Raw genomic sequence first — 27,500 nt, forward strand, 5'->3', positions numbered from 1 at the left:
GCTGCCATTTATTTGATTTTGACAGTTCTCACTCATATGTTGCATTTTATGTTCTAACAGTGTAGTTAAAAATGTACTATAATATATTTAAGCTTGCAACAAAAAGCTTGAAGGGTTTCATCTGACTATCTTTTTAGACACCTTGCTGTCAGGAAGCACAATTTGTTAGAAACCAGCCCTTTCTTGCTTTGTGGAAAAAAAGTATCCTTTTATCCTTCAATTTTGCAAAGGAACAGAAGCTGCAGATTCCTACCAAAGCCAAGCTGTTGTTCAATTGTTTTGCAGCTGGTCTTGCAGACACTGCAGAAAAGTGTGCCATGAAAAGGTGGGAAAGGAGGACAACCTTACAGAAGGGGAAGTCATACGTATGAAATGCAAAGTTAAAAGCAGCCTAGAGGACGCATGCATGACACTGAGAGATGACACTGTCTTTGCTGGTGAAGCTAGCTGTTTTTTCAGATGTGTGAGGCAGCAGTGGCATACATTGGAACTTACAGGGTGCACATATGGATGCAGGCAGTGGAACTGAACTTGAAATTGTGAAAAGGGAGAGGGTGTCAACAAGAGGATTCATGCCTGAATGTGTGTGTTAATAGGTGGGGGTAGGGAGATCAGCCATGCTGTGCATCCGAGGAAACGGAGCCTGGAGGTACACTGAGAGAGTAGAGAAGATGCGTGCTGCTTTATCCCTCTTTAATTAGTTTTCAAAAGACAGTGGTTTCCCCTACCTTCTGCAAGTACAGGACCGTTCCCTTCAGCACAGCATAAAAGGTTTTCCAGCCTCGCTTTCCCCGGGGAGCTGGAAAGAAAACAAACAAAAACCCATTTAAATCAGGTCAATTTTTACACTTTGTACACACTACAGGAGAGCTACATTAGTCCTGTGTTAAACCTCCTTCAAACTATCTTTTTCAAAGGACAATGCAACTTAGCACAGTGCCTGCATGTACCTGCTCTGAGAGAAAGCAATACAACAACACTGATGATCGCCCTGGACTGGATCAGAAAGAACAGCAGCAATGCAGAAAGCAGGCCACAAAGAGCCACAGAGATCCAGTCTTTGTGCTCTTGAAGACAGGCAGACATTGCCCCTACACAACTACGTCTGAGCTTTGCACCATAGCAGTTTTCAGAAAGAAGCAGTCTTTCTACATGCCACAGCAGGCTGGCAGGATCTGCTCAGAACTAGTGGGATACTACACAGAAAGCAGTGTCTCCCCAGAGCCTCATTCCCTTTTACTGCTGCTGCACACCCAAGTTGGCATTGAGAAAGGAGAAAGATGCCAAGCAACATCATATGTAAAATAGCCAACCCCACAAGAAAGCCAAAGTCATTAGAGGTTGAAGAACATAACAGAGAAACATATCTAGCCCATAAATTCCTAGAGACAAGCAGTGGTGGGGCAGGGGGAAGTAAATTCAACATGAAGGCTGAAGGATCCAGTCTGAAATTCAGGTACAACAGAGGGAGAGAATTAGGCATGGCTGTACAGTCACATCACCAGAGACCAGAAGCCTGCATCTAAGCTCACTCCACACCAAGCACCCATCACTGACCAGCATCCATATAGTGTATCACTGACACTATAACAAAATTAATACACACACAACTAAAGAATGACACTCAGAAAGGCATCCCATTCTGATCTGAAGACAGAAAGTAAAGATGAAGAGATTACAAGTCCCTTGTCCCAGAAGTTAATCATTCTTATCTTGCAAAACAGGCCTTACTTCTAAGTGGCATTTGTTCAGTTCAGTTTCCAGTCACTGGACCCTGTTATATCCTTCTCCTCCAAGTGCTAAGTGCTTTAGCCCTCAGAACTAGGTTCTTGAGAAAATAGAGATGAGCATTCTAGCATATCACTTCATTAGAAATCCCATACAAGCCAATCTCTGCCCTGCAAGGACTCCATTAGAAAATGAAATACGAAAAGGTCTAACAAGCAAACAAATAAAAAAAGTTTTATTCGCACCTGAAAAGCCAGAATGCAACTTTTTTCAGAAAGACAGACCTTTAAATTGTACAGGAACTTCTGAAAACATGGCCCTAATTACATTACTCATAAGAGAGTTATCTCCAGAATGCCAATGTGGTAAATAAAAAACAATTCTGGTATTTATAATTAAATAAATAATTTAATAAAGGCAACTAGATACAATTACTTATTAAGGCTGAATAAGAAGATGTTTAATAAAGACGAGCCTATTTAGAGTATCCAGTCACCACAAAGAATTAGGTCAGCTTGATTTTGACACCTCTATCTGAATCCAGTTGTCCCGCTGTTACCTTCCATCTTGAAAATATGACCTCTAATTGTACCTTCTAAAATAGATTAGCAAAACATGTGAACACCAAAGAGCTTAGCCTAGGAGAAACTGGCTGTTACTGGAAACCCATCATGAAGCCAGACTTTGTCTTTGGGATTTAGCCCACCAATGTGAATCATGAATAGGCAATCATCAACAGTTATGGGGAAAACACAGATGCTCTGACTAACCTCAGCTTTTTCCAAGATCTATAGACAAGAAATGAAGATATCCAAACAACAAAACACACACAGGTGCATCAGAGGCATTAGTACATCGCAAACAGAAGTAGGACAAGAAGGGAAGAAGATAATTAAAGTAAGTAAGAGACATAGCAGGATTAGTACAAGAAAGGGGCAGGGAGGAACTGCATAGTAAAAAGCTGGCTGGTGCCAAAAGCTGCCACCCTTCATTGGATATGTAACCCAAGTCTGGGAAAGTATGGAAGGGAACACTACCTTCTAAACAGAGGTAAAGAACAGTCTTTCTTTAAAGACAGACCCAGAGAGGAGGGGAAATCCAAAACAATCTGGTGTCACATAAGGAAAAGGAGAATTCTCAAATTACTGCAGAACAGCTACTGTAATTCACTTGAAATTATTTTCTATCTGTAAACCATTATTACAGCACCATATTTCAGCCCAAAAATTCACAAAGCTTTGCTGTATCACCTTACTTCTTATGCATTAGAGCTGCTGCAAATGGCACTGAGCATTGTAAATTCTGGCCTAACAGTGAGAGTGTGATAATCCAGTTGTTGTGTTGCCTGTTAGGGCTGCTATTTCCCCTAACGAAGCAGCACTATTCGCCTTGAGAAGTACATGAGCTCACTGGCAAGTGGCATTGTGAAGACATAACAAGAAAATAACACATTAGGATTGAAAAATTACTTACTTTTCTTTCCATCCATATCTGCATGGATTTTCCGAGCCAGAAATCCAGTTTTATACACAGCAGCATTGGGGTCATGAGGGATGTCCAGGAATGGGTTATTTGAATTGCCAATTCGACTGACAGCCTTTGTCTGGTTCCCATTATCCTTTTCGTCTGTACCATCCGAGTGAGATTTTTTTTTCTCTTCTTCATCCCTTAAAAAGCAGTGAAAATCATGCATGAAGGATGGACTGATCAGCAAAGTTTCATTTCAGCAATTTTTGAACACTCCTTGTCAAAATATACCTCTCTCTTTTATAGGGGGCCATACTTAGGGAGAAATCTAGAAATATATCAAAATATAGACATATTATAGCAAAGTTTCAGTTCACCTACTTCACCAGCACAGGACACAGATTTTCAAAAAGGCCAAGTTTCCATTATTGTCTCAGAAGATTAGACTTCAAAAGTGTTCTGTGTCCTCCAATTTTGGCTATTTTTAATTCCATGTATTTGAGTGTTAAAATGGGAAATATTTGCCTGCTGGGTTCAGCTGAAAAATCCCCAATTTCTTCATGAGCTCACATGTAGATGAAAAGAATTAGAATACTACAGATCACTGTGGCTTACCCCTTAACTTAGCTTATGAAACACAGACTCTACCTCTTTTTCTTTATTTTCCTCAGCTGACTAGCATAAAATCAGTAATTTAAAAATAAAAACCAAACTAGGTGAATTATGTCATCTTTACTTTGGAAATAAAATGCTGCTGAAAATGTTACTTATTAGGGCAATGTATTCCACAGAGCTCTTGGGAACAACAATGCAAGTCATAAACATTACCTGACTAATAAATACCTTTTTGCTTGTTACAGGCAAAGGCTAAAAAGGACTAGGCAACCTAGAAGTAAAGGGTGTCCATCACAACAGTAGGACAACAGTTTTCAGAGAACAGGCCAGATTACACAGTAGCCCTTCATCCTTTGAAATCCGCATACATTCCCCTCAAGGTGACTAAGAAAGGTGTGTCAGGGAGTATGAAGGTTGTCATTGGAAAGTCGTGGTAGCAACACCTGCTGAGACTAGCATCTGATTTAAAAAAAAAATCTTTTGAGCATAATGATGGCTAATATTGCTAACCCACTGGGGGTGGACCTCAACTTGATGCATCTCACTGGACCCAGATGACTGGCAGAGAGAGAGCAAGCTCAAGCAGATCTTCCAAACACATCCATACATTCAAAAGTATGTCTTACGTGACAATTAGCAAGGCACATATCAATCCAGAAGCTCCTTTAGGAACACACTGCTACCATGGCTGCTTGTGGGAATGACCATTCAAAAAATGTCTTCCAAGAACTGCAGGCTACAGCAACAAATCTATCTTATCCTCAGCTCTGCTGAGAAGGAGGCTCATTATCACCTTCTACAACTGCCTGAAAGGAGGTTGTAGCCAGGTGGGGGTAGGCGTTTTTTCCCAGGCAACCAGTGAATGAAGAGAGGACTAGCCGGTTGAACACCAGGAGAAATTTCATCACTGAAAGGTGGCTGAGCATTGGAACAAACTTCCCAAGGAGATGGTGGAGTCACCATCCCTGCAAGCATTCAAGAAACAAATTGATGTGGCACTTGGTGCAATGACCTAGTTGAAAGGGTGATGTTCAGTCATAGATCATCATTTAATGATCTTGGAAATCTTTTCCAAACTAGATGATGATTCTGTGATTCTATGATTCTATGAAATGGTCTTTGGGGAATAACTTAGTTTAAGGAGAAAAAAAGCTAAGAGACTGGTTTGACAACAAGGAAAACAAATCCAGAAACACGAGGGCTGTGTTAGTGAACTCTGTAGTAGCAGGGCATATTCCCAAGCATTTGACTTTGGTCACATCATATAAATTATAGAAATATAGTCAGGATGTGCACCATACCTTCATGATGTTGTTTTGCAAAGTCTCCTAATTAAGAAGAACAAAACTTTTACTTCAAGACCTGATTCCTGCAAGGAAGAGCAGTCCTTGCATCTTTAGCCTACTGATGTGTGCTTTCCCACTCCAGCACAGAAAGTTGTACAAAATTTTTTTATTAGTCAAAGCAAATATGCTTTAGTTGAAGCACTCTCCCAATTGAAAAGGTGTAGGCATTTCTGACAATTTCACTTGTCTCTACCCTACATGGGTGTACTTGCTAGCTGCTGGTAAGTCGGAACCACTGTGTGTTATGTGTTTCTTAGACATATGTCCATTCCAGAAGCAAATTCTCTCAACATGAGTCTGAGGCACTTAATCCAGACTAAAATCTCTCAAAGGGCATAAGCACACAGGCTGATTTGTCACACAGAAGTGCCTTGTGAATTCTGGGATTTTAGCCAAGGACACAGCAGACTTCTCCTTGTCAGCAGAGACCAACTGCAGTAAAAGGCTTAACACTTTCCTAGAATAAGCTATCTCCTTTGGAGTTATGGGAATGAATTACTGTATACTGATCTATTGTCCTGTGGGAATATACTAGTACCTTTAATCAAGCAGCCTCAGTGGTGGATGAGCAATCCTGTGGGGGATCCTGGACACCACGAAGAGCTGGGGGCAGTGCTCTTAAACTCAGTACTTCTAGTTACAGCAATTCTGTTAAAACCGGAATTCCTCAAAAGACATGGTGGAAAGGACAAAATAGCATCAGCTGTCACAACTGCTGGCAGCACTGAACAAACCTTGAACTGGTCTTTTGTTCTATCATGAAAACGGGACTTCTTTGAGACTCAGACGCTTCAGGCATTTCTGAGAGCTGAGTGCTCTGACAAGATGCATGAGGGCAAGATGCACAAATCAGTCTGCAAGAGGCAATGACGGGAGACAAAGAGGCAGGAAGGACTCATTACAAGCAAGAAGTGGATGTAAACCAGAGGAACTGAGACTCATTTGCCCAAATACTCCATGTTACTTCAGTGGTCAAACATAAGAAGAAAGCAAGATGATTCAGAGGAATGTCAAAGTAGCAAAAAAAGTTCAGGTATTAATTTTCCCTCAGGTATCTTCCAAAGCTGGCTGAATAGATAGGTTCCCAAATACTGTTTATCAGGGATTTTAAAATCTGAGCTTACTTCAAACAAGCCTTAAGGGTACTTTTGTAAGAAAGAATTGCAGAAAATTCAGGGAAGCCTCTGGATACATAAACCTGAAAACTGATCTTTGTTTGAAACCCTAAACTGTGGGGAGTGTGACTACCTGCCCATCCTCAGATGGCTCTCACAGACCATCCAGGTGCTGCAACGTCCCCAGCACGAAGGCCTCCAGTGATGTGGGTAAGAGTCAGTGGCGATCTCTGTGCAGGTATGTTCAGAGTCATGGACGTGGTGTCACACAGGCATTAGCTCAGATCCTTTTGGAGGGCAGGACCACTGCCTCTGTTTTAGATTTCATACAGGAAGTATGAAATCTTGTGCATTTAGGGGGAAAAAGCCCACAATGGTTCCAAAACACCTTTCAGTAGGCAAAACATCATCATGAAGGTTGAATTAGGCTTGCAGAAGTCTTATGAGATTTTTCTGCCCCTGATCAGCAGAGGAAAATCATTCCCTACTTGGTCTGGAAGCAATTCCTCTGGTGACTCTTCCTTGATGATTGAAAAGGGTTGATGGCTACAAAACTTCTCTTAAGTCCCACTTTCCATTCATAGGAAATGGGACCTACAGTGTCTCTTCTCTGCAGGGTACTGGTGACAGGAAAAGATTACCATCTGTAGAGTTTCTCTAAGATTCTGCTTATGGCACATGATGTTTGCAAGGCTTCCCAAAACAAGAAGCTTCAGTTCACTTCTGTAAACCTGTCTCTTTGGAAAAGGAGCTAAAGAGAAAGCAGTAACCACCCTCTGGCTGCCCATGAGAACCAGCACACCAAACCCAGGACCTGCTTGTGCTATCAACTTGCAGTCACAGCATTGAAACAGTGATGTTTTCCTTCCCAAATTTATGATAACTGACGACTAGAAAGAGTTTGCCCGTTATTCTTAAACACATAGATGTGAAAAAAATAAAAATCCAGATGTTGCCATTTTGGTGAAGAAAAGCATTTCCTGCCTCTCCCAAGAACTTTCCTATACAGGAAAGTCCCATTTCTGTCTTCTGGGAGAAAAGCATCATCTGATTCTCTCAGTAATAAAATTATTTCTTTACAATCTATGGTCCAATTTGAGGCTCTGCCTTGGAAAATTCTGAAATCACTGATCTGGAACCATGCAGTCAAGCCCTTCATTTTTAAAACTCTGCTTCATCTCTTCTGCATTTGTTCAAATTGCAACCTTATATGACACAGCAGAAAGTTGAGTTCTAATTTAAACATTGCAAGTGAAAAAAAAAATTCAGGTTTGTAATATGCATCCATGAAACTAGCAGCATCTGCATTAGGAAATTGACTTGAGAGAAGTTTTGGCATCTTTCCCAGTGGGAGGGAAGGAAGGGAACCAGGTTGAATACCATGTGACCCCCACTCTAAAACCAATCAAGAAGTTGCAAACCAGAAGCATCCTAGAACTTGGGAGACAAAAGTTAATTATAACAGGGAGAGATTTCTCAGTTTGACCTAGAAAAAGGTGAGCTTCAGCACAGATGTCTTTATAACTACCCTGATCTCAGCATCACAGTTTGATTTGGCAGCATCTCTTTCCCACCATCACTAACTGAATGACCCATTTTGGTTTGGCTGAAAGGAGATAATTTATCAGTGTAGTTCGGATAAACAAAAAAAAGAATATATCATGTCCCTGTAAACACCTCTGGTTAGAGAAGTATATCATTGGCTAGTTAAAAACCAAATGATTCTCCTGAAAAAAAACTACACTGTTCTGCTGAGAGAAGGCTTTTGGGACAAAACGGACTCAAATGCAGCCATTTGGCTTTAGCAATTTTGTAAGCAGTGCTTTGGGAGTTCATAAATTAATTCTACATCACCTGTTTTAAGATGATGATTTTTTTCCTCTGATTACTTTCAACAGTAAACAGACACAGTATTGCAAACAAAGGAAAACAGTAATGGCCACCATGACATTTCCATGCAGACATCAGGCAAATAAAACATATTTAGCTCTGGCAACTTTGTAATCAAATAGATTTTTCTTTTTCAGCTTAAAGCTGACAATGATCAGTGTGAAAGTAAAAGAATGAGAAACACCTAAAAACCTTGGGAGGATATAGTATTATAGACAATGAAGGGATGTTAGGAGGCCAGGCAACCTATCTCTTTGCCTCTGTGGCTGGATCTTCCTAACCCATTCCGGACAGAACAACCAGTTCACAAAAACCTCCACTGAAAGCACTTCTGTACTTTATCCAGGCAAACATATGCGTTGGTTTAAATCCATCAAAAACCTTTTTAAAGGTTGATTTCAAATTTCCAATGTTTCAAATTTAAGGCCATCCACAACAGACATGAAGAACAGTTCACACCTTTGAGGCTTGCAGTGTGGAGCAAAAATGTGTTCTCAGGATCCCACATTCACCAGTTCAGTATAAATTCCAGGTCAGATCTCTTTATTTTACAGATTATTCACTTTTAACTTTGTGGAGAACTTGAACCAGGCAGTACTGCAGAACAAGAACTATAATGCAATTCTCTCTTCAGAGCTGTACTCATGCTTTCCTGTTCAAAAAGGATAAATGAACACTCCTACTGAAAGTCTCTGGAGAATATCTGCTGATTAAGGTGTCACTTCTCATGATTACAAAATTGAAGTCAATAGTAGCCCTTTCTTTGTGTGGGCTTTGGATCAGACTATAATTCTACTGGAAATGTACTCTTCAAGATGTGCAAACTCTTTAAGATAATAACACACCTAGCTCACAACTAGTAGTATAAGGATTGGATAGCAGTCCTTCCCCATCTTATGTTTCACCATTACCCTTTCCTGTCTATGGACTTACTGATAGCCATTAACCCACTAAATAATGTACTTCCAGAGCAGCTCTTAAACCTTTGGTTAGTTGATGAGCACCTTAGATCCTCAAAGGATTTCTGGCTGGCGGAAAGGCATTCCTTCAAAATGCCAGCATTGCAGGAGAGCTTATACGGAGGTTTGGAGTCCTATCTTCATCTTTGCCTTACCTCCCTCTTCTTACCCTGCCAACTGCATCAGGGAAGCAAAAGAATCATCTTTGGAAGGGAGACAGGATTTTCTTTGGTCCCACCAGAACAAAACTGACCATGCTTCCTTCCCATTCAGCTTTCTCTGCAGATCACAACAGCAGAGCAAGAGATATATATGTGCCTCCTCCCTCAAGCTCAGGCAGCCCCAGGGCTTCTTGGGGTTATTACTTTACACCAACCACACATCTCTATAAAAATGAAGAGAAACATCTTCACACTTCCTTCTTCAGCCAGTACTCTAAAGGTACTGACTATGCCCAGAATGAGCTTTGTTTTTCATCACAGAAATTAATTGTAACATCAGTCCTAGCTATGTGTCAGTCTCAGACTGGAGCCAACAACCGGCACCAGTGAGCATTCTCCTGTAAAAAAGTAGCTTTACATCCACCCAAAGCCTTATTTAAGAAAGAGTCTGAATTACCACTTTTCCAGTCTGTTTAGAATTTTCCCCCAAACCAAGGACATGGACTAGACTATGTAAATGCCAAAGCAGTTACCACCTATACAGCAGCAAGATCTCATAAATCACCTTGACTGAGGTTCACAGGAGCAGAGCCAGTCATGAGCCAGTTGCCACCTGGAGGCTGCCCAAGTGTATTAGGCACGGTATAGTTTCTTGGCAAGAGCTGGAGGAAAATTCTGACATTGAGAAAGTCACATAATGGATTCTGCTGGTTCTAAAGTACCTGTGACAGTGTCTGGCAAACAGCTTTGGTGTGACATATAAGATTCACACAGCGTGTTCCAGGTCGAAGACACAGTCTGTGAAAATGTCTCCCACCATGACTTTTAATACTCATCAGAGATGGTACTTCTTGCTGATTCCCATTAAAAGCACACCTTCTTTACTACTCTGACACCACCTAGCACATTTCTGAACTGGGACAGCAATCCCACTTGGAACCAGTTGCTCTTGTGAGGCTACACATCCTAACAAGAAATTGGTTTGCAGATCATGAACTTAAAACAACGAAGATAAAAAAAGCCACTGGGCCTGCAAGACCTATGGCACTTGCTAGAAATTCTAGCATAAGAGGTGCAGGAGCATGCATTCCAGACATACCTTGTTCCCAAGAAGGTGAAGTTTCACATATGTAAATATGCACAGGGAAATACCCTTGTATAGCCAAAATATATGTAAGACATCATTTTCCTATTTTATACCAAAATCCACTGTTCTGCAAGTGGCAAAATCAAAAGTAGACACTTCTGCCCTTTCCTGTCATAATTAGACTACACAAAGCCTAAGCACAGGGAAATGTCATTTTAATCAGAAATCTGAAACTGAAGTTTTTTCTCATCTGCGGCATTTACATAGTTAACAAGTGTTATCCTGTCAAAATCAACTAAGGATTGGAGGGAGTGATATCAGACTTTGTCCATTTATCATCTTTCACATTAGGTTGTTGTCAAGTTATCCATACTTAATCAGGAGACAAACCAAGACAATAAACCAACAGCAGGAAACTCAATCCAAGAAGTGTGTTTCTATTCAGTGGCTCTGACACAATGAACAGAAAGATAAAGGGAGACGTCAACTTCTGTTTTATTTATGCAGACATAGAACAACAGAGGATTTAATTTCTCTCTTTTCAGGCTGAAGTTTCCTACTAAATGAAATGTCCTCTTTCCTTACAAATGGAGTTGGCTCCTATCATTAACAATTCCCCTTGCTGGAGAAACAGATGAGGCTGTATACTGCCAGGTCATTCATTAGCAATAAAGCAAACTCATTATGTACACTGGCTATCTTCTGCAGGTTTTGGAGCCCACACAGATGGTGACATAGGATGTATAAACAGATTACTGCGCAGGTACTACTGTTAAACTTCTAATTTCTACAACAGAAGCATACTTACACTGCCCATTCCAACTTTTCATTCTTGATTGAATTGTAGAGGGCCTGCAAAGGGAGAGAAATAAGATGGAATTATTGTCTGACCCCTCCTACACATACATTAATATCCTGAGTAAAGACACCCAGATACTATCAGCAAGCAAGCAGTCTCTGATCAAGAAAGTCCTGTATCTGCTAATGATAATGTGAGAATCTTCAGCAGAAATTCCACCTAAGAAAAAAATACTGAATGTGTATTTTAAGATTACAGTCATTTTCTCAAGCAATTTTTGGGGGTTTGTAGTTTGCGCCTTTTTAAGAACATAGAATCATGAAATAGCCATGGAAGGGACCTAAAGTTCCACCTATGGCAACTCCTTCAATGGGCAGAAACACCTTTCACTAGGCCATGTTGCTCAGAGCCCCATCCAGCCTGTCCTTGAACGCTTCCAGGAACGGGTATCTACAGCTTCCGTGGGCAACCTGTTCCAGTGCTCCTCACAGTAAAGAATTTCTTCCTAACATATAGTCTAAAGCTATTCTCTTTCAGTTTGAAACCACTGCTCCTTGTCCTTTCCTTATATGCACTTGTAAAAACAACTTGTAGGCTGCCTTCAGGGACTGGAAGGCCATAATTAGGTCACCTTTACACCTTCTCTTTTCCAGGCTGAAAAAACCCAGTTCTCTCAACCAGTCTTCATAGGAAATGTGGTCCATCCACATAATCACTTTGGTGTCCCTATTACAGACTCACTCCAACAGCTCCATGTCCTCCCTGTGCTGGGAGCCCAGAGCTGGATGCAGGTTCCAGGTGGGCTCTCCCCAGAGCAGAGCAGAGGGGCAGAATCCCCTCCCTCCCCTGCTGCCCACGCTGCTCTGGATGCAGCCCAGGACACGTTTGGCTCTCTGGGCTGGGAGTGCCCATGGCTGGCTCATGTCCAGCCTCTCACCCACCAGCACCCCCAAGTCCTTCTCACAGGGCTGCTCTCCATCTGCTCATGCCCAGCCTGTGCTGATACATGGGTTGCTCTGACCCAGGTGCAGCACCCTGAACCTGGTCTTGTTAAACTTGGTCTTAAGGTGTCCAGGTTGCTCTGGATGCCATCTCATCCTTCAGCTGGGTGTCACCTGCAGATTTCCTGAGAGTGCCTTCATCCATGTCATTAATGGAGACATTAAATAGTACTGATCCCTGTATGAACCCCTGAGGGACACCACTTGTCACTGATGTCTATCAGGACACTGTGCCATTGACCACTACCTTCTGGATGTGACCATCCAACCACTTTCTTATCCATCTAACAGTCCATGCATAAAATTCATCTCTATGCAATTAAGAGACGGGCATGTTGTGAGGAACTCTGTCTGAGGCTTTACAGAAGTTCAGATAAATGACATTTATAGCCCTTCCCTTGTCCACTAACGTGGTCACTCCATCATTCAGGGCCATTTGGTTGGTCAGGAAGGACTTGCCCTTGGTGAAGCTGCACAGGCTGTCTCGAATCATCTCTCTGTTCTCCATGTGCCAGAACACAGCTTCTAGGAGGATCTGCTCCATGATATTCCCAGGCAGGTGCTGAGGTTGGGAAGTCCCTGGTTGCCAGGGTTTTCCTTTCCACCCTTTTAAAATATGGGTACAATGTTTTCCCTTTTCCAGTCACTGGGACTTCACCAATACAATGGTGAAATCATGATTACAGTGACTTTACAAATACCACAGAGAGTGGCTTGACAACTACATCAGCCAATTCCCTCAGGACTCTGGGATACATCTCACTGGTTCCAATAGACTAGGTACATTCTAGCTCCTCGGGTGGTAATAAACCTGAACTTTACTTCCAGTTAGCAAAAGCCACAAGACCTTGAAATTCGAGTCTAATTCCTGACACTCAATGAAAACTTTTGGTCAATGACTTTAACGGGGACTTTAAGATTTCATCATATAGGCCAATCTGTGAAAATTTGCCAGAATAGCTACCCAAAGACCCTGAGCCTCACAGACACCCGAATGCTTTCCCAGTCACACTCCTAAACATAAACATGTTCAATTTCTAAGTGCACAACAGAAAATTAATGTTAAGCAACTTTTCTGCTTCAAAATCACTGTCTTGGACTGCTGTCCACTAACACCATTCCTCTTTCAATTCATACGAAAGGTGCCCAGTAGGTTTGACATCAAAGGTAACATTTCTGGTTTTGATACACGCCTGCAGAGAAAAGGGTCTGAAACCTGACTTAAGACTGGGTGAGTATCAGACAGCTGGGATGGATTTTTTTATTTTTTTTTTGAGAGAAAGTACATATATCAGTTGGATAAGAATGTCTTATTTCAGCCCCCCATGAGCTGATGTATACAATGGATAAACCTCTGGTATTACCAAGCTAATGGAGTTCTTCAAAAAGGTCACTTAACTCAAATGAAGTATTTTGGTATGGAATGTCCCTGATTCTCACACGTATAATCTGCATTTGTAATTCACCTTATATACATAGCTAGATTTACTCCCTCTGGCACATAACTCCTACACAGCCTCAAAATATGTTAACGTGTAGAAGAACTGTTGATGCACATGATTAGCAAAAAGTAGCACATCAAGTATGAACAAGCCTGAAAATCACATACTATAATAGCTATGACATGATGCTCAACAAAAACAGTAACATTTAGATAGCCTTAATGCTGACCCAAACCAAAAATAATTTGGAAACTGAAGAGATGAAATTAGTCTTGTGCATATGCCACAGCTGAATTCGCATGAGCAATACCATGAGCCTATCCCACTCTTCATTCTGTCATCCACTGGCTCCTTTTTGAATCTGGAAGTCTTATTTGAAGATCCTTAATATTCAGCTCTCTGGAAATCTGACTTTACCAAACCATACACAAGCAGGTCAAACATTATGGTACAATTCACTTCATGTTGATGCTACACAGGTAGCTACCCTTGGTCACAATGTTCCAAGAAAGTAAGTTTCTCAGAGCAATACAACAGATATGAACACAAACAATACTCATGCCTCATCCTACTGACACTGAGCTAGCAAAGAGAGGTCCTCACCACTAACTTGAGCTTCACTGTGCCATTCAGAGAGATATGATAAAGTATTTCCAAGTTTGGAGTTTTCACTATTTCTAAAAATGTTATCTTCTCTGAAGTCTATAGGTGCTCTGAACCAAAGGCAGACAGCCAAAGGTGAACAGATGGGCATTTCTGGCAATTTGGAGGCACTTGCTAATTTTCAGGTGAGAGTTATCAAGAGATTTCAAGACCACTCTGCAGAAAGAAAGCAGAAGAAAGAGTTAATATTTCTCCTGCCTGTTCAGCAGAATTAGACACAACTCCACTTTTGTACACAAACGAATGCTGATATTGGTTCCTGCAGTCACCAAGCACTTCTTATATGATTTGGCCAAAGCCCCTGTTTTATTCTTTGACTTGTTCTTTTCTTCCTGCTATGAATAAAATATTCTCTTACATTTTGAGCCAGAAAATGACTCCAAATACAATGCGAAGAGGCTGCATACTTCCTTCAGCCGCCTCCCCAGTTTTTCAGAAGTAGTATTTTTTCCTCATCTAGCTCAATGTGTTTCAGAAACAGCAAAAACCTGGCTTGAAGAAAACACATTTGTTGCTCCCTGGCCCAAATGCCAACAAGATTGGGTCAAAACCTCTGAAAATTAACACCTGCCCTGTGCAGGTTTTTATGAGATTTCACTGCTAAGCATATGTCTAGGGATCATTGCAGCCAAAGAGCAGAACACACAAAAGCAGCAGTCCAGATTGGGGCAGGGTTAACAAATGCCCCAGGCTTTTGCCTTGTAAAAAGAGAGCTATGTTTGTCCTAACCTTTACTAATGAGCCAGACATCATCTTCCTTCTTTAGGGAGTAACAGACACCAACCCAGTCATACAGCATACATCTGACCAAGGACATGGTGCCCCCCACAGACCCTCAAACAGCCTGTCAAAAGTTTCTGGTATTTACAAAACAGAAAGAAAACTGTAGAGAGTATGCAGAGCCTAGGCAGCTGTGTTCTGTGAACCTGTGTATGTTCTGTGTGTCTACCAGGCATGTTCACTGACACCTCAGCAAGCAGACCTCTGCAAATACGTGAGTTCTCATGCCTGCCCCAACTCACCTCTCTGGCAGATACTGCTGGCAAGGCTGCTGCTGGACTCACCAGCCTTTCAGAGCTGCTTTATGCCACTTCTCCAAAACAACTTCTACTTCAACATTTTCCTGATGTCTTCCTGGGCTCTCATATGTTCCAGAGAAGCAAAATTTCCTCCTGCCATGTTTTGCAACCGGAACCATACGTGTACAGCACAGCACCCTGATTTACCTCATGGCTATTTCCCAAGGCCCTGATATACAGAGTAGCTTCTTTCAATAGACATTTCTCCAGAGTATGACTAAATCAAACAAACTTGCAGACAAGCACTTAAATGCTTCGCTAAATTGCAACAAAATTCATCAGAGATTACAGCATGGTCATGGCTCTCACTGTACTTAGCTAGCTGCAAGGACAGATTTTATTAACTTGTGTTTTCTCTCTGGGAAATTAAAAAAGAAAAAAACCTCTCATTTACAGCACTCTTACAGATTGACAATAATCACCACTTCCTACCTGCTAGCCTGGGAAGCATTTGGCAAATTTGCTATGTAAGCCAGAAAATAGGAGGTTGAACAAGAGCAGTGAATGATAGAATGAATATTGCATAGGTGTCATCTTCCAAGCTGGACTGATACCAGTCAGAAAGTGGAAAGACTTTCTATCTCTTTTGTCACCCAAGGCTACTCTGAATAGGATCCAAACCCCCAGATACCAACTACTCAGCAGTGTCTGACTTCAATCCTTTGATTTTTTATCCTTGTTATCCAGAACACAAAGACCTACTTCTTACACCTTACAGCTTTCCCCTTTCTGATTAGTGTTCATCTCTAGGTACATCACACCTCAAGCTCTGCATGGCTATAAACTCCTTGAAGAAACAGGTGCAATTCTGAAAGCAGAATAAAAGAAACTGACTGCTGCATGAAGGAGAACAGTAGGCAAAATCATAGGCACTTCCTCGTTTTAACTGCAATGCTGTTTCCTACAGCTCCAATTTGACCCTTAGAAGACTGAAGTGTAAAAAAAATGAGATTCGTTATGTGTTTGTGACATTTGTTTGTATTTGTTCATAAACTAGGCAAGAAACACTTTCCCTTTTAAGTGGAAGGCTGTAGCTCTAAAAAACTGCTGAATTCCACCCCCATTTCCCTTTTGTAAGCAAGTAGGTCCACAAAAACCCCAGATTTCCACAAGCTCTCACTACTACTAAAATTGGTACTTTTATTCCAATTGGAAAGAAAAGCAAAACTATGGAGAGAATGCTCCTGAAAACTCCAGTTTATTTTACAAAGCTACCAAAGGAAAAAAGGTCATTCACCACCCTCACCTTCCTCAAAATCCTGTCACATGCATGAACCACTGGACCCATTTGAATAGGCTGCTCTTATCACCTGCTAGCTGCCAGTGATGCTGTGAATCAGCCTCTGCATGCAGAAGCAGTGCACAAAAGAAAGGCACAACCAGGTGTGTACACAGACAAAGACACAGCAAATTACGCAGATACTGAGAGAGGTAAATCATCTAAGTTACGAGTAGACACGGGGCTCCCAAAACCTGGCCAGCAGGGTACAAGACGCTTGAAGAGATCCCAAAGCACTGTACAATTCCTCCCCTCAAAAAGCAACATAGAAGAAAGCTACTAACTTTCTGTTTGCACTAGCCCATGCAGAAAAGCCTAGGAAGAGGGAAAGAAATATACTACACATTTTTTACACCTACTCCATGCACAGAAGAGGAGCTGGAAACACCTGCTGTGAGCCAGTAAATAGGCAAAACTAAAACTAAGTTCATACAGACACCAGGGATGACCCAGACCGTCTTTTCTAGTTCTCGTCTCTCACGGTCTTTTCTTGCATCGAGCTCCTCCCTGATTTTTGGAGTCATTGTTGGAGGAATGATCATCTGATCATTGCAGAGGATAGCCTGGCTGGCTTTTGATGTCCCCAGAACAGGGATGCAGGTGTGTTCTGAGGCAGGCCCTTGTAACACTTCCCTGCTGCCACTTCCAGAGGCAGCCCTGCCTGGATACATTTCTTCTTCACTTCCAGCTGATAATGGCATAGTTGACTTCAAGCAGCAAGGAAGCCCCATAAACACCTGAGGGCAAAGACATGCTCAGTCTTTGCAGTCACAGCACCTCCCCCAGTCACTCAGCACCTGTCCAGCGGCTTTGCCCTTTGGAGCTGAGCAGTCAGGCATCAGCTCCAGCTCCTGCCATATGTGCTTTACTGGAGGAAGAAAAAAACAACCAAAGCAGCAGAACTCTACAAAAATAAAACAGGTTACAGACGCAACAGATACTAGACATCACAATGTCCACATGGAGTCCTAATAGCTGTTAATGTGCTCATCCTTTGGACCAGGGCATAGCTCTGTATCATTGCCTTCTGCCAAGTCTGGATGTGGGGCTATATTGCTTGCTATATACCACTCGTCGCTTGCTGTTTAGATCACTATCTGAAGGCTGGCCCTCACTTGGAACACAGATCTATACTACTCCACCACCTGCTATTTGCCACCCTCCCTTAAAACCCAGATCTTGACATTTTCTCCTGTCCTCATGCACGGATCTGTAACACCTGGCAAATGGAGGATAAGAATTCTGATCACTGAGTGCCTGTAGCTCGTTGCCAGATTCAAAGCCCACACACCCTCTATTTCTCATGCATTTTCCCCCCTTCAGATGGGGATGCAGCAAGGGTGCCAAAATAGTACCCCAAGAAGCCTGTGCATTGGTGCATGGCATCACGTCTGCTGATATTGCTCTCAATTTTAAATTCCACTGGTTTGTACAACAAACGTTCTTCTAACAAGCCAGCATACATTATTCATAAAACAGCACAGAGCTGTTCAGCAGCATATGGAACTGATGAATGCTGTTTTGGTGTAGGAGGAGATAGGGTTGATAGGAATGTTTTAGAAGGAAGGAAAGGAGATCATTTCACCCAGGGAATTTCAAGTGCGTCACCAACTGGAGGAGAACATTTCGAAGAGAAACTCCTCTGTTAAAAATCTGGTTTGTATATGGAGAAGGAGGGGAGGGGGAGAAAAAAAAAGGAAAGAAAGATTGTGCCAGATATACCATCATAAAACAGAAAAGGATGGTTAGCTGTGGCTCCTGAGACACAGGAAATTAATGCCACAGAAGAAATGCATCCTCTGTATTAATACACATGGCTTGCTTGAAAAGATTTTTTTTCTGTACTTGCTGAAGTGCTTCATCAGTGTTATTGTAAAGGCAGCATACTGAATTATTACAGAAAAATAGAGAAAAGGCTAGAGAAGTACTTCTTGATAGTGGAGCACCTCCACAGCCTATTCCTACACAGCCTATTGCAAACTGTTTTATTGGCCCTGTGCATTTGCAGTCAGGACAGGCACAAGTACTTAGCAATTCAGTCCCTGGCTGCAGAAAAAAAGTCTGTCAGAAAAAGAGACTACTGAGCATGCTGGGTCACACAGATGATCCTAAGATACATAGACTCTCATTGCACGCAGTCTGGACTTGAGCCTGCCTTCCACAGAACAATGGTACAAAATTCACAGCACCATTTCACAGGTTCTTCTGCCGGCCTAAAGCTGTGGTACCTCCTATAACACACACTTGAGATGCATCTCCCTAGTGAAGCCTGTCCACACAGAGGCAAGACCTGATGTGTGTCAAGGAGATAAAAGATACTTGGGCTACCTAGCTTCTCCGACACTGACATCAGGGAGACCTTTTCTGCAGGCACCATGCTGGCACTTTGTTCATACTACTAAAGCATGAGGATACATAATACACTCTAGCTTACCAAAACAGGCTGAGTCATATAAGTGAAAAGTAAAAGAGGAGAATGTTTCTGAGGCACAAATGGTTTAAATCTATCTCCTGTCCAAAGTCAGCTGCATCTGTCACAGAAACAGGTCTTGAGCATTGTACTCACTTTATATAGGGAGCAGATAAAATACAAGGCAGTCCAGACACAAAGAGGGAGACACACCCACAGAAATATGAAGTCCACAAACCAAACCTTACTTAAGACTGAGGAGATCTACATGGCATTGGTGTCCAGAAAAGCTTAGCCTAGAACCGAAGACATTTCCTGAGAAATGATGCACAAACATATACGCACAGTTACACTAATAAAAAGAGCTCCTTTGCACACTACAGATTAACCTCCAGGTTCTTCCACCAACACAACAGTATCAAAGAGCCAAAGCTCAATTATAAATCGGTTCTCTAAATCAGCAACGTCAGCAAAAAAATGGGCAGACAAAGATCAGAAAGGGGAACAGAGAGATGGTAAGGACTGCCCAAAATCACAACACCAATCACTTGCAGAGCCATTTGTCATCTTATCAACCAGGCAAGCACCACTGAAGAGAATACAGGGATCTTCTCAGCCCTCCATAACACAGCTTTTACGCATCTCAGATGCCCTACAGATACAAAAATCTTTGTTTGAAATAAGGAAACAGTACAAAAAACTGAAACAAAGCTGCAGTGTTCTTTCCAGCATATTGAGATAGGCAGGAAAAGAAGTGAATATCTCTCAAATAACAACCTACAGCACTTAGAAGGAAGAAAAGTGAATTCCATGGAGGAATGAACACAGAGCTTCCATTATTGCAGTAGTTAACAAATCATGTCAGACACCATCCCTGGGAGAAAGTCCCTGCCCTGAGAACGCTACACCATGCACACACAGTGGACACAGTGTCAAAAGACTTGAGTTTTTACCATATGCAAGAGAGTTTTCATGCATAAATCCTCCCACCAAATACCGTGCAATTACTCCCATGCTTAGGGTGAAAGTGATCACGAGACCAGGGTCCCAGAGCACCTGCAAGATGCAGCCTTTACTTTGACATTTGTTGGAAAAGCACATACTGCACCAGCAACAGCCTGAAAATGATGGCTATGCTATTTCTCTACCCTAACTCAGCAATACGCTACTTCTTAGTTATGATTTATAAGGTCCTGAAAACAGAGGCTTATTTAATTGAATTGAAAAAAATACTTAACATTTATTTCTGGTTGCAGTACCCTGTGATTTAAGTTACACAGCTCAGGCTCTGAAATGCTACACAACCCGTAAGCTAGCAGAGAGTGTTTTGCCAGGAACTACTGTGCAGTGCTGGGGTCTTTTCACCACTGGCAGAGGAGGTTTCTCACAGAACAGACAGGAGATTTAGGGAAGGGACACCACAGGAAGATCCATGCATGGTGCTTGCTTTGCATGCACATGGACCCCAAGACATAGTTAAATGCTTGGCTGATGCGCACCTTTGCAAGAGGTCGTATCTTTTAATCCCAAGGTCAGAATCAACTGGCAATAATAACGAAATTAGAGGCATATTTTTGTCACTGCATAAAATTCATCCAACCCTTGCAGATATGGAGCACCTTTGAGAGGGAGACAGCTCTTAAAGCACTTGCCAGGAGTTCCTGGGTGCCTCTCCATTATTATGTGGGAGAGAGGGATGAGGAAAAAAAAGAGATGTTGCATGGTGTGGGGGTTGTTTGCTTAGGAACTGAATAACTGGGCTGGGCTGGGTGAGGAGATGCTGCATACAGTAACTGTAGCAGCTGGGAATAGCCTGTGCTACCAACCATTACAGTACTCTAATGTATTCCTATAAATGCACAAGCAATGCCTTCCTAATAAATACTTGGCAGCAGTATTTAGTCATGCATGCAACTGAGAAAATATTTTCACCTAGCATCCATACCTACTAAACCACAGAGCTGTAGGTAAGGACTAAAAATCATTTTTATATAGAAAACAATTCCAATTTAACAAATAATCTGAAGGACATCACCTGCCAACTCTGGCACATTTCCTAAGAGTAGAGCTCCAACCAGCACTGTCACTAGCAAGTTTTTCCTGTTTACTACTGTACAAAGCTACGTGACAGGGCGTTCAACTAAGATCTCATCATTATAACACCAGAGCTGTTTCACCTTCAGGTCTCTCCTCAAATGCAGAGATTTTTTTTCATGACCTGACAGCAATTCTGTGATCACTGCAGATCATCCAGAGCTCTTAATTCCTGCAAAGCATAACCTTTTCCCAACACCAACCCCGCGCCTAACCAAGCAAAACAATACTAATATTTAGTCATTTACCTTGCTTTCTTTAGTAGAAAACTCAGAAGAGTTGGAGATTTTCATAGATTTTGACCGATGGGACTGCCGCCAGAGAGATTCTTCTCGGGAGTATTTCACCGAACCTGTGGCTCTCACCCGGACTTTGCTGGTGCTCTGAACACTGTTAACTCCAATCATTTCCGAAAGTGAGTGGATGGGATGGGAAAGAAGAAAGCTAATGAAACTTCCCAATCCCCTGCAGAGGAACTGGAAAAGGTTACAGCTGGAGAGCCCAGGCTCAAGCAATCAGTGTTTGCTTAAAGCACACTAAGCTGTTTTCTCCAGCATCTTCAGGCACAGTGTTTGGAGCCAGCCTGATTGTTCCAGGCATTGCTCACGTCACTGGATGGGAGAAAAAAAAAAGAAAAAGAAAAGGAAGACGCTGATAGAAACTCCTCCCCTGCTCTGCTCTGCTCCCCTCTCCAGCATCAACTCCCCCTTCACACACGAACCAACAGCAAGAGGAAGAGAGGTGGAGAGAAAGATGCTGGAACAAATGCCAGCAGATCAAGCAAGATATTCATTTTCAGTTCACGCAGCCACACTTCCCTGCCTGCAACAGCCTGCCATGCTCATTACTGCCTGCAATAACAAAGAACACTGCAAAAAGAGTCTTCAATCAACTGCCAGAAGCTACAGGCTTCTGGATGTGAGAAATACTGATGGATTCCCAGAGCACTGGAGAAATGAGTGAAAACCTACAGCACCATTACAAAGTACTGGCAAGCCCCAGAGAGACAAATCAGCAAATTTCCACAACTCTAAGTATTTGCACTCACTAGCCTGAGTCCTTGGGGTGCCTTCCAAAAGTGCAAGAGAGAGCAAGAAGGGCTTAGAGGGGCTTAGGGGAAAAGAGATGATTTTTCCCAAGGTAATCAGTGCAAACCAGTGGCAGAGTTGTGAACAAGCACCTAGGGACTCATCTCCCCGCTCAGCAGCCAAGAGAGCTGTAGCCACACCCCCACACGAGCAAACTGCATGCTCCAGTGGCTGATCCCACCAATGATGCAGCTGCCGAGCGGCACCCCTCATGGCAAACCCATGCAGCCTAGTACCACTGCCAGAGGTACCGCTCAAACCCACACAAGCCTCGCTCCAGAGGCTAGGCATGCTCTCTGTGCCTGGAGCTACCTGCCTTCATGCAGGGGACAAGGGGAGGCCAACGCCAAAAGGAGCTGGTACTCTTACTGAGGGGTGGATGTGCTAAATACAGGAAAAGAGAGATGTTTACCTCAGTGTTGCAAAAGCACCATCATTTCTGGCTCCTGGAGACCCAGAGTGCAGCAGACTGTGCATTGCCATGGCAACGCACTCCAGTGTGAGAGAAGAGATTGCTCTGCTCTACTCTGCTCAGCACAGGATCGTGACAGCTGCCGACACACTGGACAGGTGAAGCAGCTTGTGTGAGCAGCAAGGGAAAAGTGGACAATGGGGACATTATGACAAACCCAGAAAAGGCAAACAGTTTGTGCAGAGGGTGCATGAGGAGCTGGCAGACTCTGCAGCAAGGCTAATATCAGGTTCAGCAACCTGCCCCATACCACCATATCAAAGGCAGGGCAAGGACAGCAGCAGTGATGTTGGGTTGTGGGAGGATATGAGGGCTCTCATCCCACTCACACAGGCAGCAAGTCTGCATGCAGACAGCAATGAGGGAGTGCTGTCTGGCATGCTGAGGTGAATGTCCCATGCTGAGATACTTCAGGCAGCCAAACGCTGGGTGAAGAGCCTCCAGTCTCTATTCACATATGAACCCTGTTCCATGTCTGCCAAGCCACATGAAAGCAAAGTGAGAGTTTGCTTACCCCATGCCACATGCCCAACAGGACCCAGGGGTAAATAAGATGCATATGAATTGAGTGGACTTTTCCCCTGGATATATCTTCTCAGTCTCTTGTAATCAGGAATTCACATCCTTACAGGGCAAATGGCTAGACAGCCACATGATGGTCCTATGTGCATTTTTGCTCATAAAAGATGCTGCTGTCTCCCTAGTAGGCAACACCATTTCTGATAGCATTAACTCTTTGCTACTGTTGTCCCCAATGATGCTACAAGGTGCATATCCTTCCCACAGACTCTAACTGGTGTGGACCCTGGTGAAGGACAACAATCAGTGGAACAGCGAACAGCTTACCTAAGTATCAACATAAAAACTGCCCCTGGAGTAGGGAACTTCTGATTGCTCACAGATTCTGCCTCCATCCTGCTTGAGGGACTGATATCTTCCCTTCTGGCCAACAAGAAAAATACATTTTCATTTCCACCACAGTCAGATGTAGCAAGCCCATCCCTACCTCACACATTAAGATCAAATCCCAAATGTGCCCCCTGTCATTGACAGAGGATAACTGAAAGGAACCTTTTTCCCTGGCAATAATCATGCTCTGAGTTACTTCTGCCACTTCACTAAAAAGGTTTTATGTTACTTAACCCATGTGAAATTACCCACTGCTTGTGCGAAAGCTTTTCAAAGAAAATCTCTTCTTAGAGGAAATTTGCACTGCAGTCAAACCGCTCCAGATGAGCTAAGCAGCAGGTCCTGACAGGTGCTACGTAAATGGCCACAAATCACTCTCTATCCTAGCAGCCCCCTGCCTGGCAGATTATTCTTGCTCTCAGATTTATAGGGCCAACTCCCCAGGCTCTCAACATATCTGAAATAATTATACTGCCTAAATATCACACACAGACCTAGGCCAGTGTCAATTACACAGAGCAATTTTATTATTAAACACAAGCTAGACTGAATCAAAACAATATTTCTCTTCTGTTGCCCACAGCATCATCACTGCTGCCTAATTGCAGCAGTTCATCTAGTATTCTCTGAGCTGAAGTTAGCAGATCCTCAGGTTGGACAGGAACCTTATTTCAGAAAGGAACAAGTCTGTTTCTGCAGCAGTCCAAAACTCCAAGGATTTTCTTTCTTCTTCTTTCTTCAGTGTTTTCTGAGAAAACACTTCTCAGCTCACACTCTCCCAAAGAGAGCCTCCTGAGAGAACACATTTGAAGCCTTAAATATCTTCAGATTGGGGATTCAGTTTAGATTTCATCAGCGTCCCTGATTTTCATCTGCAAGTGATAATACAATCTTGTACTCCTGAGTCATTATTCTGTGTACATATTCACAGTTATTCTGGGGAAAGGCCATGCTTTGACATTAGAGAAGACCCGCCATTTTACAAATTATTATGCACACAGGATTGATTTATGTCTGTAACTGAGCAACAGGAATTTCTGAGGGAAAAGTGTTTTGTTAGCATAAATAGAGGGATAGAAAGGACATTTTTAAAGAGGGGCTGAAATAGCTGTGAAGTATCAGAAAAAGCAGAGCTGACCACATCCAGCAGACACCCCAAGTGTTTCAAGAATTCAGAACCTTCCTCTTGTTCAGAGGTCAAGCAAAGAGGTTATCGGAAAGGGGCACAATGTTTAGGCAGTAACACCACTGGGGTGACCAAAAGGACTGTGACCCTATAGAGATCTTCCCTATCAGTTCCTCTAAGGAACAAGCCATAAACCAGCAGGAAAACTTAAAACTTTGGGTCAAAACAGATGCAGGAACAGAAAAACAGAGTTTCTATTATTCCTTCCACCTCATCCTTTTAAAACCATACAAAAGCTTTTGTCTTGTCACATGGCACTATGTCAGACCCCATCACCCATAGAGGAAATGGGCAGCTGTTCCAACTTACCCTGAAATAAGCTCCTTCCCATCTGTTCCTCCCACCAGTCAAGTTTCCCTGGGAGGCAAAACGTACCCAGTCCTTGCTTGGTCTTCCTAATGTCATTCAGCAAATCAACAACGCAAGAAGAAAAAATGCAGAATTCGAAGTAAAATTCAATATTGGCTTTTGAAGTACAAACCTAAAGACCACATTACTGCATCTAAAGAATTCCAATGTCCTCAAAGTCACAAAGAATCCTCTAGAATCATTTAAGCCTGATGTCAACTACAAATACAAACAACACAGACTGACAAAATACATAAACACATGCATATCAATTACTTAAAACATAGCCTCAAAAGCCAGTAACATATTTGTGTAGCACAGAAAGGGAGAACTACTTAATGCTGCCACTAAATGCTGTTTGTTAAATAAACTACATTAAATCTTTCCGTCATCCTTCATCTTTCCTTCTTTCATGTTTTTTTTCCTTCTCCCCAAAATAGGAAGGGCAAAGTCAATTCTGACAGATAAGTTACTCTTAACACAATGGCTACAGAACTAGAGCTTAAAACTGATCAACAGTAAAATTCCTGTAATATTAAGATAACAATTTCTGAGGTCTACTGACTAGGGGGAGCTTACAATCAAGATTAAATGGCTCCTGCGAACAGCAGAAATATTAGAGCAGCCACTTAATTTCTACATGCACATGCAACCAGGTCAACAGGAATGCTAGCAGGGTAACAGCTGGAATGATGGGAGAACAAGGTATGACTGCATGAGGACAACTGAACTATCTCTGGTTGAAGTTACATGAGAAGAAGGCTAAAAGAGCATCTACAGCCAGCAGCTCACAGTCAAAGCACAAGTCTTAACAACTGACTTTTTACATCAATAAGCACCTAGAAGTGAGCAGAATCACAAAACCACAACAAGCGTTGGAAGCTCAAATTAATCCTGGTATCACTATGTCTCTGGGAACCACAGTGCATCTTGTGCCAAAAGAAACCACTCCTATGGTAAATGCCCTGCTGAGAATGATAGGAGATCACAGCTTTAATGAAAATAAGCCATTGGATAATAACAGGGATGCAAAGATATCATGCACCCTGCTATCCTGATCAGCACTGCAAGTAAAGAGATGTCTTCAGCCATCTTCATGCTCCTCACAGCAGGAGCTGAAAACAGCTGTTTTGCAGACTAGCTGTTGTACTGCCTGGCAAAGCACTATAGTATGCAAGGGGGAAAAATTCCTCTTCTTGAATTACTCCTTTTAGGAATTATCATCTACTGTCAACAGAGCTCACAGAAATTAAGTGAGCCATACAGTATGCAGACTAACACAGACCACCAAGTTCCTTAATTTAAAGCTGACAAATGGAGCTACAGAAAACAGCAGCACTTCGAAAAAATCCATAAAAGCATCAAAACCCTAAAATTCTCCATAGCTGTGACAGAAACCCACAGGAAATTGATTGAAGAAGTGATGTAAAGTCTATCTCAGATCAGCGGCAAACAACCTCTGCCTCTGTCCCTGCAAGTGAGCATGCTCTGAATCAAGACCACTGAAATAAACCCCTCAGCCTAGAGATCTGCATTAAAAAAAAAAAGAAAAAAAAAAAAGGAAAAACAATCTCCCTCCCAAGCTTCTCTCTGACTCAAATAGCAACAAAGGGAAAGAGGAAAAGGAAGGAGAGGACAAGGAAGGGGAGAGGAGTGGGAGAAAGAGGAAGAAGGCAAAAGGATGGGGGCAAAAAGAAAGAAAGGGGGCACAATAGGGACAAATGGGAGGAGAGACAGGGAGGAAGGAAACTGAGGCCACTCTAAGATCCTCACAGGTTACAAGCTGGTGTCACCTGTGGCTGTAGGCATTGCACTGTAGAAGGGGGAAAAATAGGCATAGCCTTTGACTTACCTTTTCTCCACAATTCCATCTACCTATGGAGTCATGTCCAGCTACCTTGCCCCAAAAGCAGATTAAATCCTTCCTACCTCTCTTGACACCTTCTAGAACCCATCTGTCAACAGGACAGAAAACTGGTGCCTTGGATTTGCCCCATATTTGTACAAGGATCCTGTGAATACTTAATCATCCAAGAAAGCATGACTTTGGAAGGAAACTAAATATTCCATTTAACATCACAGGAAAGGAGAAAAAAAAAATCTGAATTTAGGGAGCAGCCTAATACTCTTATTTGAAAGAAAACAGTGTAACTGGGTCAGAGAGAGAATAGTCCAATGCTACTTGAAAAGTGTGGTGACAAACAGAAGGGAGGAATACCGAAGATTTATACAGCAGTAATTCTAAAGCTGGTGGAAGGAATGTTCTCTCTTCTTCTTCCTTTTTTTTTTTTTCCAATATGGTATAAATTATATTCGTACTCTTCCTTCCCTTGAGATGCAGCACTGAACTTAAATTTCAAGC

General features: G+C 42.4%; 1 protein-coding gene across 1 annotated transcript in view; it reads right to left on the reverse strand.

Annotated features, from left to right (window-relative positions):
• LOC131571560 (PH and SEC7 domain-containing protein 3-like) overlaps positions 1-21,679 on the reverse strand; it is a 46,861-nt gene extending 25,182 nt beyond the window's left edge. The window contains exons 1-4 of the mRNA XM_058824320.1: positions 21,384-21,679; positions 11,177-11,220; positions 3,202-3,395; positions 729-799 (exon numbers count right to left, since the gene is read on the reverse strand). Of these exons, the coding sequence (XP_058680303.1) occupies positions 729-799; positions 3,202-3,395; positions 11,177-11,220; positions 21,384-21,542 (468 nt within the window). The 5' untranslated portion in view covers positions 21,543-21,679. The remainder of the gene's footprint in view (positions 1-728; positions 800-3,201; positions 3,396-11,176; positions 11,221-21,383) is intronic.
• Between the last annotated feature and the right edge of the window lie 5,821 nt (positions 21,680-27,500).

This window comes from Ammospiza caudacuta, chromosome Z (assembly GCF_027887145.1).
Source record: "Ammospiza caudacuta isolate bAmmCau1 chromosome Z, bAmmCau1.pri, whole genome shotgun sequence".
NCBI classification, from domain to species: domain Eukaryota; kingdom Metazoa; phylum Chordata; class Aves; order Passeriformes; family Passerellidae; genus Ammospiza; species Ammospiza caudacuta.